Consider the following 12111-nt stretch of genomic DNA (forward strand, 5'->3'; position numbering starts at 1 on the left):
CATAGCACGGAAGTAATCGTTGTTCTATATTTATTATTGTACTTGTGGACCACCGTTCACTGATGAATATTTGTGTTTTCGGTACATTTGCGAACTTCATTGTACTATTAAATATATTTTTCTCTCGCACCTAATATTATGTTAGCAGGAACTACAAGATGTCTTTAGAAATTATATAGCATTAACACTCCCCTCTATTATGTCATTTGATATATCCCAAGGATGATTGAATTTAATTAGCGAATTATATATTTATATAAATAATTATTCAGCATGAAAGCATCGTGAACAGAAAGAAAAGGCATTGTGTAAATCGTCATGCCATTCTCAATGAAGGTAACTGATACCTCATTGCCCAACTTATTCACAATTACAGTGCTTATTCGCAGAGGAATTATACTATCTTCAAAGAAGGTCTAAATATTAGGTTTTCTTTTAACACTACAGTCGACAAAATACGCAGTATTTCAGTGATGGCCCAAACGTACGTCGTTTTCCAGAGCGCCGATCATCGCAAAGTCGGAGATCAGGTTCAGCGAAGTCTCGACGCCGAAGGCGACGTCGTAGTAGGCACCTTTGTCTGCGCGCGAGACAGCTTCGTTGTCACACTCGCACCTCTGCGTTGCAAAGGCTTGCGCAGCACAAAGTCCGAGGACAATAAAGGGGAGACAGCATATTTCAAATGCGCAAAGGGGAAAGGAGTCAAGGCTAAACCTCATGAGCGCCATTTTGTGCGCGACAGCGACGAGCGACGGCTTCGAGCGACAGATCGGGCCGTTGCAGATCGCTCGGTGTTGTCGCGCGATCGCTCGGTTCTGCAAATCTAGAATTCGTCGCTCGTCGCCCGGAAGTGCTATGAGCGACTAGCCAATAGCGCGAAGCCGGAACTGGATGTACATAACTCAAGTACTTCCGATTGTCGCACGGAACATGTAAACGATTGAATTTTTATACGTGCAAGGATAAGAACCTACTGCATGACTTTCTGAAATATTTTATGCTGCTTTTTACAGTAAAACACATCAACTTAAGTTATTAAAGCACGCGTCACGCTACTTTCGGCGCCTATATTGCTGCCCTCATACTGGCAACACTGGGGAGACGTCGATAGAAGTCATCGCTCGCATGGGGTACAACTTGTAGTGCGACGAGTGAACGCGCAGCCATCTCCATCGCGTCGCTTGTCGCTGTCACGTGCAAAATCGCTTGCACGCGACATGGGGTTTATACTTCAAGCGCCAGGGGAGATCACTTTAGAAAGCTCGGGGTGGCATGTCGCATGCATACATTTGTTGGCTGCGGTAAATGCATTGTGAGACCGGAACCGTGAAGTGACTTTTTTTATCGTTTTGCTTTAGATCTATCAACTGTATATGAATCCATTAGCAAAGACATGCCCTTCGCTAAAGGCCATATCTCTTGAGGCCTGAAGATAAATTAAATGAGGTGTTGGCCTACTAAGTGTAGTCTGTACGGCGTCATATGTCTAACAGATATGATAACGTAGACCTTCTCTCGAAGCGTTACTACTCATCGCAAAAAAAAAACATCTCGCAAACCAGCGTCCTGCCGTGCTACATGCTACATAAGACTTGCGATATAGTTAACCGCTCTTTTCTCGCACAATGGTTCGTTAAGTAAGTTTAAATCATCTTAGTTGATTTTATATTGCTAAGCGTTTCTATTCTGCCTGGACGTAACCGCTGTCAAGCAGGTGAACTTACTGTGTATTCTGCGGTAACTGCCGAAGACGTAGACGAAAACGCAGATCGTGTTGACTACCTGGAGAGAGAAAGTCACGTGTTAAATTTTCATTTCAGTAAGCATGCATCTGTCTCATGCTTCGGGCTGAATCTGTTAGTGGTACGATGTCCGGCAAGCAGATGGCACCACGTAACTTCACGTTGGTTTCACTCGTTTTCTCCTTTTGGCTTGTGTGCACAAAAAAAAGTAATACTGGCGCCTTGACGGCTGTGTCCTTTTTCGCATGGTTGCGCGACAATCTGGTTGTGGCCTGCAACTGTGACCGGCTTGTGCCATCTGCACACACGCACACCAACAGAACCAATGAGTGTTTATACAAAAGCATCATAGCCATAGGCGTAATGCGGACAGCCGTCTTCCATGTACGTGCTGCTCGGAGAAGAGCAATGATTTTGCCTGCTTAGTCAGCATCATCATAACTCTCAACCCATTATCACCACTGCAGAAGAGCTGGTTTGTTTAGGCATTGAACAATACTGGTGCAGAGTTGAGCTAACTGATCACCTGTACAGAGACCCGGTGTAGTGCTCGATGGAAATAGCAGACTGAGCTTCAAACAGAGTCACGCGGAGGGTTATTGATACTTAAATCTCTGTATCTTTCGATGATTGTCCGCCTACCGAATGGTAAAAAGAGATGCAAACGAAGCGCATACTGCAGTCGCTTAAGTGTAACAAGATTCTGAGAAGCTTTCTGAAAGACGTTTTCCTTTTCGAGTTACCACCACTTTTTCCATACGGGTCATATCTGTTCCTAGCCGTTTTAGTAGGCCGGTCCCGAAGATATCGCAGTCTACAAATGTGAGTCAATCCCGAATATAGGGCAGTTTGAGGTCCGACGCCCTTCCTACTGTCACGTGAGGGGTGACGCAAAAGACAGCCGTGCGCAGTGACTTGCCCCTTCAGCACGGGGAAGAGCCCTACATCGTTCTCGCCTTCAGGGAAATGTCAGTACATCGGCAGAGTTGCAGAGAGAGAAAGAGAGATCGGCACCCACTCGCCACACGACTTCGCACTTCCATGCCGTGCCCCAACAAATTGCCGAGCGAAGCGGACTTTGAAGAGCGCAAGGAGAAATGTAAAACGGGAAGGAGGGTTTTGGACGTCGCTGTGCATGGATAAAAAAAGTTGGAATGCCGTTGAGACTCTAGCTTACGTCTATCAAACGCTGTCGTTATAGCGCGGCTCTAGCTTTAAGAAAATACCCGGTTCACACAGCCGATTGTCACCGTCAATTTGGCCAGGAAGACGTTGTATTTCACCAACACCGTATAGACATCTAATCGCCTCGCAAATGTATTTTTTTTCTCTTTCGTTAGCAACGCACGAAACATTCATGCACGCGTACAGACTTACGCAGCAAAAGAATAAGATAGTGACGACCCCATCTTTGGACCACGCCATCTGCAGTCGTGCTGGACGGGACGCAGAGGGCTCGCTTGCGAGTTAGCAGGCAGCGGCAGCTTCTTCTTTCTTCCTAATGCATCGTGTGGATAAAGATGACGGCGGTGATGATCATAGCCGCGAAAGTAAGTATGTCTTCTAGACACGACTCTTCAGGCCCTATTGCTGACTTGATCGTGCTCAAAATGCACAATAAGTGCCGTTTCGAGGTGTGCTTGCGACATGAGACGTATGAGTCCATGACTTCTCTGTTTCAGACAGAATAATCCGGAAGTATACGCGTCTTGCGTACCGACGTCAGCAATGCTAAAGAGCACTGTGAAAAAAAAGAGATATTTATTTCCAACTCAAAGACGAACGCATTTCTTTTTACCATGACAGCTGCTAAGTGGTTGAAAATGGGTTTGTTTTTTCCCCGTCTCTCCATCCGTCATCACCATTGATGTTATTGTGTCGTCGTCCTCCCGTCTCTCCTGATGAGCTAATGACGACGAGGACGAAGACGACGACGACGACGACGACGATGATGATGATGATGATGATGATGATGATGATGATGATGGTGGTGGTGGTGGTGGTGGTGGTGGTGGTGGTGGTGGTGGTGGTGGTGGTGGTGGTGGTGGTGGTGGGGCATACCCACTCGAGTGAACTGGCCAAGAGTAAAGCATATTTCAGAGATATGGTAATGGAATGAATATAAACGATGTAATTTTGATGAATAAATTCAAGTGAGTAAAATATCAGACGATTCATTAAACAGTCATTCTAACGAGTAGAGAAAAAACAAGATAGTATTGTGACCAGTGGCGTAGCCATAAATTTTGCTCGGGGGGGGGGGGGGGGGCTACGCCACTGGCCCAATATATATATATATATATATATATATATATATATATATATATATATATATATATATATATATATATATATATATATATATATATATCTGCACGTTGCAGCTCAGCCTCCTCCTCAAGAGGAAGCTTTAGCTCGGGTGCTCCTATTTAAGTACATATAGAAGGCGAATTCGTTTTTCCCTGCAACCACTTCACCACCAAATTTGAGGAGGTTTGTTGCATTTAAAAGAAAAAGTTTAATTCTAGTGACTACTGGCTTCGAATTTTTCATTTAGGTGGTCAATTATTTATTAAAAATTGGCCAAAATTGAAAATTTTCAGAAAACGAAACTATCAAGTTTAAAACTCCGTGACTCAACAATGAAAAATGATATCACAATTCTGTGAATTGCACCTAATAGTACATCTACAGCGGACAAAATAGAAATGTTGCACATGAATCTCAAAAAAATTTAGTATTGTGAAAATACGGCTTTTGCAGAACCCTTGTACACAACGTAACCAATTCACGTAAGATACCAAGTGCCAGTACACTCTATGCTACAACTGTGCAGGGTCCTCTTTATTGGATTCCTGCGGTACAGCCTACCTGTCATGTCCAACACCTGCAGAACTAACCTGAACATAATCCAAAGCATCCAAGCCCAAGCACTCAAGATATGTCTCGGTCTACCACGGAGTGCGTCAACGACTGAAGTTATTGCAGTCGCTCAAGATTTCTCTATTAGAACGCACATTAGCATTGAAACAATGCGTGTGAACATAAGACACTTCGCCCGGACCCCTACCCACCACCTAGCAAGTCTCCCAGTAGATAGGCCCAACACGACATTCAGTGCGACTGTCTTGGCGCACCGTGCCTCTTTCAGGTCAGGTTACACACCTGCGGCAAGGCCTTCTATTCCTCCATGGTGTATGCGCCGTATTCAAGTGAACCTTACAGTCCCAGGACTTCAGAAAAAGTCGGACTTGCCATCATCAGCGCTCAAGCAACTAACTTTACTTCTCTTCTACGAGAAATGCAGCGACTGCACACACGTCTACACTGATGGATCAACTACATCAACCAGTTCCGGCGGCGCTGTAGTTATACCAGCAATGAGAATAACCAAGCGGTTCAGGACTTCCCATGTCACTACGTCTACAGCTGCAGAGCTCGCGGCTCTCCGCGACGCGCTTCAAGTGATAAATGCTGAAAGTCCTAGAAAATGGGCAGTCTTCTGCGATTCAAGGCCGGCCTTGCAATGTGTGCATTCGTTTCTCCGACATGGAACTCACGATCAGCTCACGTGCGAAATCGCGGAACTTGTCCATCACTTGAGAGAAAAAGGCCATGATATCTCTTTTCAGTGGATACCAGGTCATTGCGGTATCTTTGGTAATGATGCCGCCGATAAGGCAGCTCGGACGTCAAACCAAGAAGACCGCTGCGTCCCCATACCTCTCTCAAGGACCGACGCCGCGAGACAACTTGGCATTCTGGCAAGCACTATCCCCTTAGCAGAGTGGAATACAGTACATACAAGGCGCACAAGACTGCACCGACTAAACCTATCACTTCAACTCAGACCTCCAGCCGGTGTGCACCGCCGTGAAGTGTCTCTTCTGTGTCGGTTATGGCTTGGAGTGGCCTTCAGGAATGCCTACTCAGCACTAATTGGAATGGCTGATAGTCCTGCATGTGATGTTTGCGCATGCGAGGAGAACATTGACCACATATTATGCCATTGTCCTCAATTTCAAGCACAAAGACAGTATTTGTCCGACACATTGAGGAAACTAGACGATCGTCCTCTGAGTGAACAGACAATATTAGAGCACCGTCCCGACCGATCATCGGCTCAGAGGGCAGTGAAGGCACTTTTGTGTTTTCTCAGAAGTTCTGGTTTGCTCGAGTGACTTTAACTGAAGTGCTGTCCGTACACGTACCTACACCTTCTCTCTCCCTTCTTTCTCTTCCCCTTCTCCCTTCCCCCAGTGTAGGGTAGCCAACCAGACTATTGACTGGTTAACATCCCTGCCTTCCTGTATTCTTCTCTCTCCCTCTCTCTCTCTCTCTCTCTGACACAGCAAACTTGTCCGCTTTGACTGTTATAATAAATGCCGTTTACAGAGCCACAATATCTGTTCTTCATGCATAGCTATTAGTTTGTAAACGTCGTGCTTCTATTTTTTCAAACTTTCGAATTTTCCAAAATATTTAAAACAATATTCAGGCCCTAAATCGAAGTTCTGTTTCCAACAGACACTAGGATTTAAACTTTCTCTCTCAGATGCAACCAATTTCAAAAGTGATTAGCAGGATTATCTCAGAAAAGCGTTTCTGGGTTTTACAAGTATTTGAATAGGCCGCGTCGGATTGGGCCCGAGCTAAAGCTTCCTCTTAAACAATTTATCGAGGGATAAAATACATGAATAATAACTGCATTGTCATTGCCAAAGATGCTGCAAACGAATTCTTGAAAGCTACGCACTGTAAATACAAGTAAAATATGCATTTTTCTATAAAATATTACACTCGTATGTGCCAAAAATTGTGCCCAACATAACTGACGTCAATGCTTCCATGGTTTTTGTCCATTTATTAAGTAAAGAAAATATCACACGAACTTTAGAACTATATCAGTTCGAAACCAGGAAAGCAGTGCATGCCGCTGATATGAAAAATTAAAAGGCAATGAACTGAACAAGTTGAGGACAAATATGTTAATGAAACTTTGTCATTCAACAACCGTGCTTACATTCTTGTATATATGCAATGGCCAGTGAAAAATCTCAATGACGCTGTCGTTTGTTCCAATGTATTACGCAGGAGTAGCTGTCCCTTGTCGTGTGTCGTGAGTAATTGCACCGAAGTTACAGTCGCGACAGAGAGCACGTACAAAAAGCAGGAGTTCTGCAAGATATATGAGGGCAAGTCAAATGAATGAGCCAACAACGGGGTACTTTATTTAAAAGTAGTCTTAATGAGAATTTAGACATTTGTCCTATTGACTAACGAGTTGCGTGATTCCCGTCTTATAAAACTCCTTGGGTTGCTGCTTCAAAAAGTCTGTATCTGGTTCCCTTGAGCTGTTTTTTCGGTTGCCCCAAAATGTAGAAGTCGCAAGGTGACAGGTCTGAGCTGTATGGCGGATTTTGCAGCGTTTTCCACTTGAACTTTGCCAGTTTTGTATTAACCACATAAGCGACGTGGGCACAGGCATTGTCGTGGAAGAAGATGACCCCATTCGTCAATTTTCCACGTTGTTCGTTCTTGATTGCGACACGCTGCCGTTCTGGCGTTTCACAATATCGGAAACAATTGATAGCCTCTCAAGATTTAGCAAATTCTATCAGTAATGGCCCCTGTCGATCAAAAAAAAAGTCAACAACACCTTTCCAGCGGAAATGATGGCCTTTACGTTCTTTGGGCGTGGTAAATTCGAATGTTTCTACTATAAGCTTTGCCGTCGTGTTTCAGGCTCGTAGTAGTGGCACCAAGGTTCGTCCCGATCACAGTTGCAAACAAGAAGTCGTCATGCTCATTGTGATACCCGATCAGATGAGTCAAGGCAGCGCGAAACTGCTCCGTCTTCTCGCGATAGATAAAAATCTTGGGGATCCATTGCGCACCAAAGAGCCGATAACCGAGAAGCTCATCAATTTTGGCGTGAACCAAACCGTGACTGATGTTCAGACGGTCTGCCAGTTCATCGATGCTTATCCTCCGTTCTTGTTTCAGCAGCTCATGAACCTTTGAAATTGTGTGGGGGGTGATTGCACGATGGTTTTGGCCCGGTCTTGGAATGTCTTTGAAACGTCCTTTGAACCGTTTGCTCCAACGCTTCACAGTGGTCAATGAAATGCAGTGTTCAACGTACACGGCAGTCATATGGTGATTAATTTCTGTTTTGGAAACACCTTCAGCTGTCAAAAACTTCGCGGCACCGAGCTATTCAACTTTTGAAGTGTCCATTATGTGACGCAACCATATTAAACCCAGTGTATGAGAGCATTAAAGGACATTTATCTTCACACCTGCGTGTCACTTTTGTAAATGAGACATACCGTTCTCCTACGCGCATGCCTCGCAGATAATGAACCGAACCATTACTGCGCGTTTAGGGTAGGCTCACTTTCATTTGACTCGCCCTCGTACATTAGAAATGCAAAGATACAATGGTATATGCAAATGCGAAAATACGGCTTGATAAAGGACAAAAAAGTGTCACTGGAAACAAAGTTCACTGCATGTATACACAAAACCTCGCAACAAGATATTTAAGTATACGTATAAGTCTCCAATGAGTCTATGTATGTAAGAAGAAGTAACTGTATATAATGCGTCAAACAAGGCAAACAAACATGTTGCACAATCATAGATTCACAGAATCCTACATTCCGCCCCCATTCCATCCACTCCCCCCGATGTATTGCGCGCGACGGAAGGCGGCGCGCTTACTCCCCGCTTTTCTCCTTTGCGCACACAAGACTGAGCCATCATCGTCGGCTCACCCATTCCACCTCCCCTCCTACGCTTTCACTCGCACATACAGCATGCAGCGCGTGGTCACGATGTTATCACCCTTGGACTTTATACCAAACATGAAGGCGATGGCAGGAATGCGCCTGGAGTGTCCATATAATTGCTTTCACAATAATATAATAAGCGTATCCGGCAACTGAAGCGTCCCGTCGCCCATTACTTTCCGCAAAAGAAGTATCAAAATCGAACTTTCACCATGCGACAATTCGCTGCGCCGCAACAGTGTATTTTTCTTTTCTGTGAGGCGGAGGCACCGAAATGAAAAAAAAAACACATAGGAAAGTATGTTGGCCAGAATCTAATGCCTACTTCGGGCACCTAATGGGGCTACGGAAGGAATACCGAAGAAAACATGAGACGCTTGGTCCACTGAGAACCATACGCATACTGCTCAGTATCCTACACGGGCGAAACAAGACTTTCCGGAAAGGTTCCGCTCAAGGAATGCGGTGCAATCCTTCGAGTCCCCACAGTGATGGCGGCGAGCGACCATTGTTTTTTTTTCTCGTCTGCTAGCCAGAAAGCGTCCAAAACTCTGTCCGGTGAAAATCCACTCGGCCGGAGCAAACCGAACGCGCACCGAAGTGCACCGCATGGTGGTCGGGGCCATGCGAGAAAAACGTATGGGCTCTGGCTGGCTCTGGCAGCCCAAGGGTAGGGTAGCGAGAAGAAAAAAAAAGCATCGAAGAGGCTCAATGTGTCCTCGCGAATAAAAGTCAAAGTAGAAAAAATAAATAAGAACGTTGTTACTTTGGCTGGCTTTAGTGTTTTGACATGGATGTTCTGACGTAGGTTAAAAAAATGGTAATATTTTTTTTTATGTGACATGACAGCACAAGTGAACCACCCCAACGCTTCGTCTCATTGGACCTCGCTGCCTGCTTTGTCAACTCGTCTGCTAGTGTGTTGATTTGGCTTGTCTCGTTGTATGTTCCGGTGTAAGACATTAGAAAAGTCAAAGACTTTGGCGTCAAATCTTTATAACAACATTAAACCCACAAATTTCCGCAATTGAAAATCTAAAGCACACCTTTGGAAATGTCAATGCACCTTTCACATCAAGAGCTTATGAGATTTATACCCATAAAGTTTCGCAGTTGATATCCATGCACTCCATAGATTCCGTGGCCTCAGTGAGATGCCGCGGCGAGCCCGCTCACCATCAAAGCGCCCCTGAAACTTTGTGCTCGGGTGGGACTGCTTGGCGTTATGTGACTCCCGGTGTATGGGCGTTGCCATGAAATCCAGCCCGAGATTGCAATCTTCGCGGTTAAATGTGTTTTCGAGCGTCAAAAAGACATTCTAGACAAAATCCAGAGTGATTTCCGGCGCCGGGGGTCGCTTTGGTTGGCGGTGCATGGACAGCACGTAAACATTTCGGGGGGGGGGGGGGGCTGAAGCCCCATAAGCCCCCCCCCCTGGCTACGCTCCTGATTGTGACGTATTAGTGACGGGGAAAAACACAGCAGCAAAGCTGTCAACAGCTTAACTAACTTTTTATTTGGCGAATCTGTGCCGAGTTGGGCACAGAGTGGGCACGGACAGAGCGCCTGTGGCATCATGGCTCGTTTTCGCTTCGTGCGGCTTTTCTTCTTCCTGCAGGCTGCGGCCTGTCTCGCTACTTACCGATGCTGTCACGTATCACCCATCTATAAATGCCACACACGCAAAAACCTTGGAATCACCCCTTGCCGGAAAATAGCGACTGTGGGAATGAGTCACGCCAACCTGTGACTTTCAATGATTGCCTTCGAGACATATCGCTCCCATGGACCAGGACAGTCGCGTCGACAAAGCAAGCAGTCCCTGCGCAATTCTTAAACAGCACGGGAACCTCACCTCGCTTCAGCGGACACGAAAAGAGCACCTGTGTGGCATCATGGCTCATTTTCGCTTCGTGCGGCTTTTCTACTTCGTGCAGGTTAGTAAAACATGTTTCCTGTTTCCTAAGCGTTATAGCAACAGGTATATTTTGTTATTCCCCTGCCCCCACGCACTGTGTAGCGCATATGATGAATATGTTCATGTATTTTGCAAACCGCTGTGTTGTGGGGATGTCGAAAGCAACCCGGGTCCTGTTTTGTGGCAAAATGAAGTGCTAACGATGTTAAAGGAACTAAAGGCTCAGACGAGCAGGTTGTCCCATGGTCAAGCTGAAATTGCGGCCAATGTCGCAACAGCACAGAAATCGTTTGAAGAATATTTTTTTTTCGGTGAACGCGCCTATATTCAAAGTTGAAGCCCAATGTGAAGAAATTGGCGATATGAACAAAAGGCTCACTCTTGAACAAGAGGCAGTGAAAGGCATAGAACACAAAGGCGATGTTATCAGCTCACGCCTTGACGACATCGAAGACAGAGCTCGTCGTGATAACCTCATTTTTCGTGGTGTTCCGGACAGCAAGGAATCATGGGCACAAACTGAGAAAAAAATTGATGCAGCATATCGACCCGAATCTAACCGACGATAAAATTGAACGTGCGCACCCATTCTGCACCTACCAAGAAAATAGGTGCCGACCCGTTATACTCAAATTTAGTCGTTTTAACTCCCTGCAACAAGCCCTTTCCCAGCAGTCAAAGTTTAAATGTAGTAATGGTACCGTTACCGCAGATTTTTCACTATCGACAAGACATGCCCGGAACAAACTATTCGAATTTGCTAATTCATTGCCCGAGTCGCCAGCCTTCGCGGTTCGGCATGACAAGTTGTATGTAGGTAACACCTGTTGCATGTATGGCAGCCCAAGTCATAACACGCAGATGAAGCAAAGGCTTAAGAAGAAACCTCCCGCTTCAAATGATAGTATAGATCAAGATAAGCCGTCTGATAGTAGCAATCGGCCCGCTACTAGCACTCGCAGCCGCAAATATGATCCGCCTTCTGCTCATTCCAAACATTCTCACAAGTAACAATCAGCAGGGGGTAGGGGTAATCAAGTTTCTGTAGTTTTCAACCTTCCTGTTCTTTTTTTCTAACGTAAGGCGCGTTATGAAACACCGGAATCGGCTAAACTCTGTTGTTTTCTCGATGAATACAAATGTAATCATGATGACCGAGACATGGCTCAACTCAAGTGTGGAAAGCACAGAACTTTTTCAGACTGATAGCACTTACGGCGCGTATCGCTGCGATAGATAAGGTAGGCATGGTGGTGGCATGTTGACAGCCGTATCTCAAACAATTCCCTCCTTTCAAGTAAAAGTAGCGTCCGTTCTGCAAACGGTATTGGTAGCAATAGCAAGTAAGCACGCAATGATTATTCTAGGCGTATGCTATCGCCCTCCAAACTATGCGTCGTCATTCGTCGATGAATTGCATGACCTTCTCGGCCCTGCCGTAACCCGGTGCCCTTAATCATTTACATTATTTTTGGCGATTTGAACGTTCCTAGCATTAGCTGGCAGACTGGTGTACCTTTGCTCCACCCCTTTTCAACACAATCTCAACATTTCTTGGATTTGTGTGATTGTTTTACCTTCACGCAGGTTGTAGCCAAACCTACCAGAATAACTAATGAATCAGCTATTAGACTCGGTTTTGACAACCCAGCATGGC

The 12111-nt window shown here is 45.4% G+C and overlaps 1 protein-coding gene and 1 long non-coding RNA gene across 5 annotated transcripts in view; one reads left to right on the plus strand and one right to left on the minus strand.

Moving 5' to 3' along the window:
- LOC135900480 (uncharacterized) overlaps positions 1-12111 on the minus strand; it is an 88608-nt gene that overhangs the window by 33612 nt on the left and 42885 nt on the right. For all 4 annotated transcript variants that reach the window (XM_070538368.1, XM_065429965.1, XM_065429964.1 and 1 more), the window contains 2 exons: positions 1725-1782; positions 489-580 (listed from right to left, as the gene is read on the minus strand). In XM_070538368.1, the coding sequence (XP_070394469.1) occupies positions 489-580; positions 1725-1782 (150 nt within the window). The remainder of the gene's footprint in view (positions 1-488; positions 581-1724; positions 1783-12111) is intronic.
- LOC135900482 (uncharacterized) overlaps positions 10084-12111 on the plus strand; it is a 54167-nt gene continuing 52139 nt past the window's right edge. The window contains exon 1 of the long non-coding RNA XR_010563876.1: positions 10084-10473. This is a non-coding gene — a long non-coding RNA (uncharacterized lncRNA). The remainder of the gene's footprint in view (positions 10474-12111) is intronic.

This window comes from Dermacentor albipictus, chromosome 5 (genome assembly GCF_038994185.2).
Source record: "Dermacentor albipictus isolate Rhodes 1998 colony chromosome 5, USDA_Dalb.pri_finalv2, whole genome shotgun sequence".
NCBI classification, from domain to species: Eukaryota; Metazoa; Arthropoda; class Arachnida; order Ixodida; family Ixodidae; genus Dermacentor; species Dermacentor albipictus.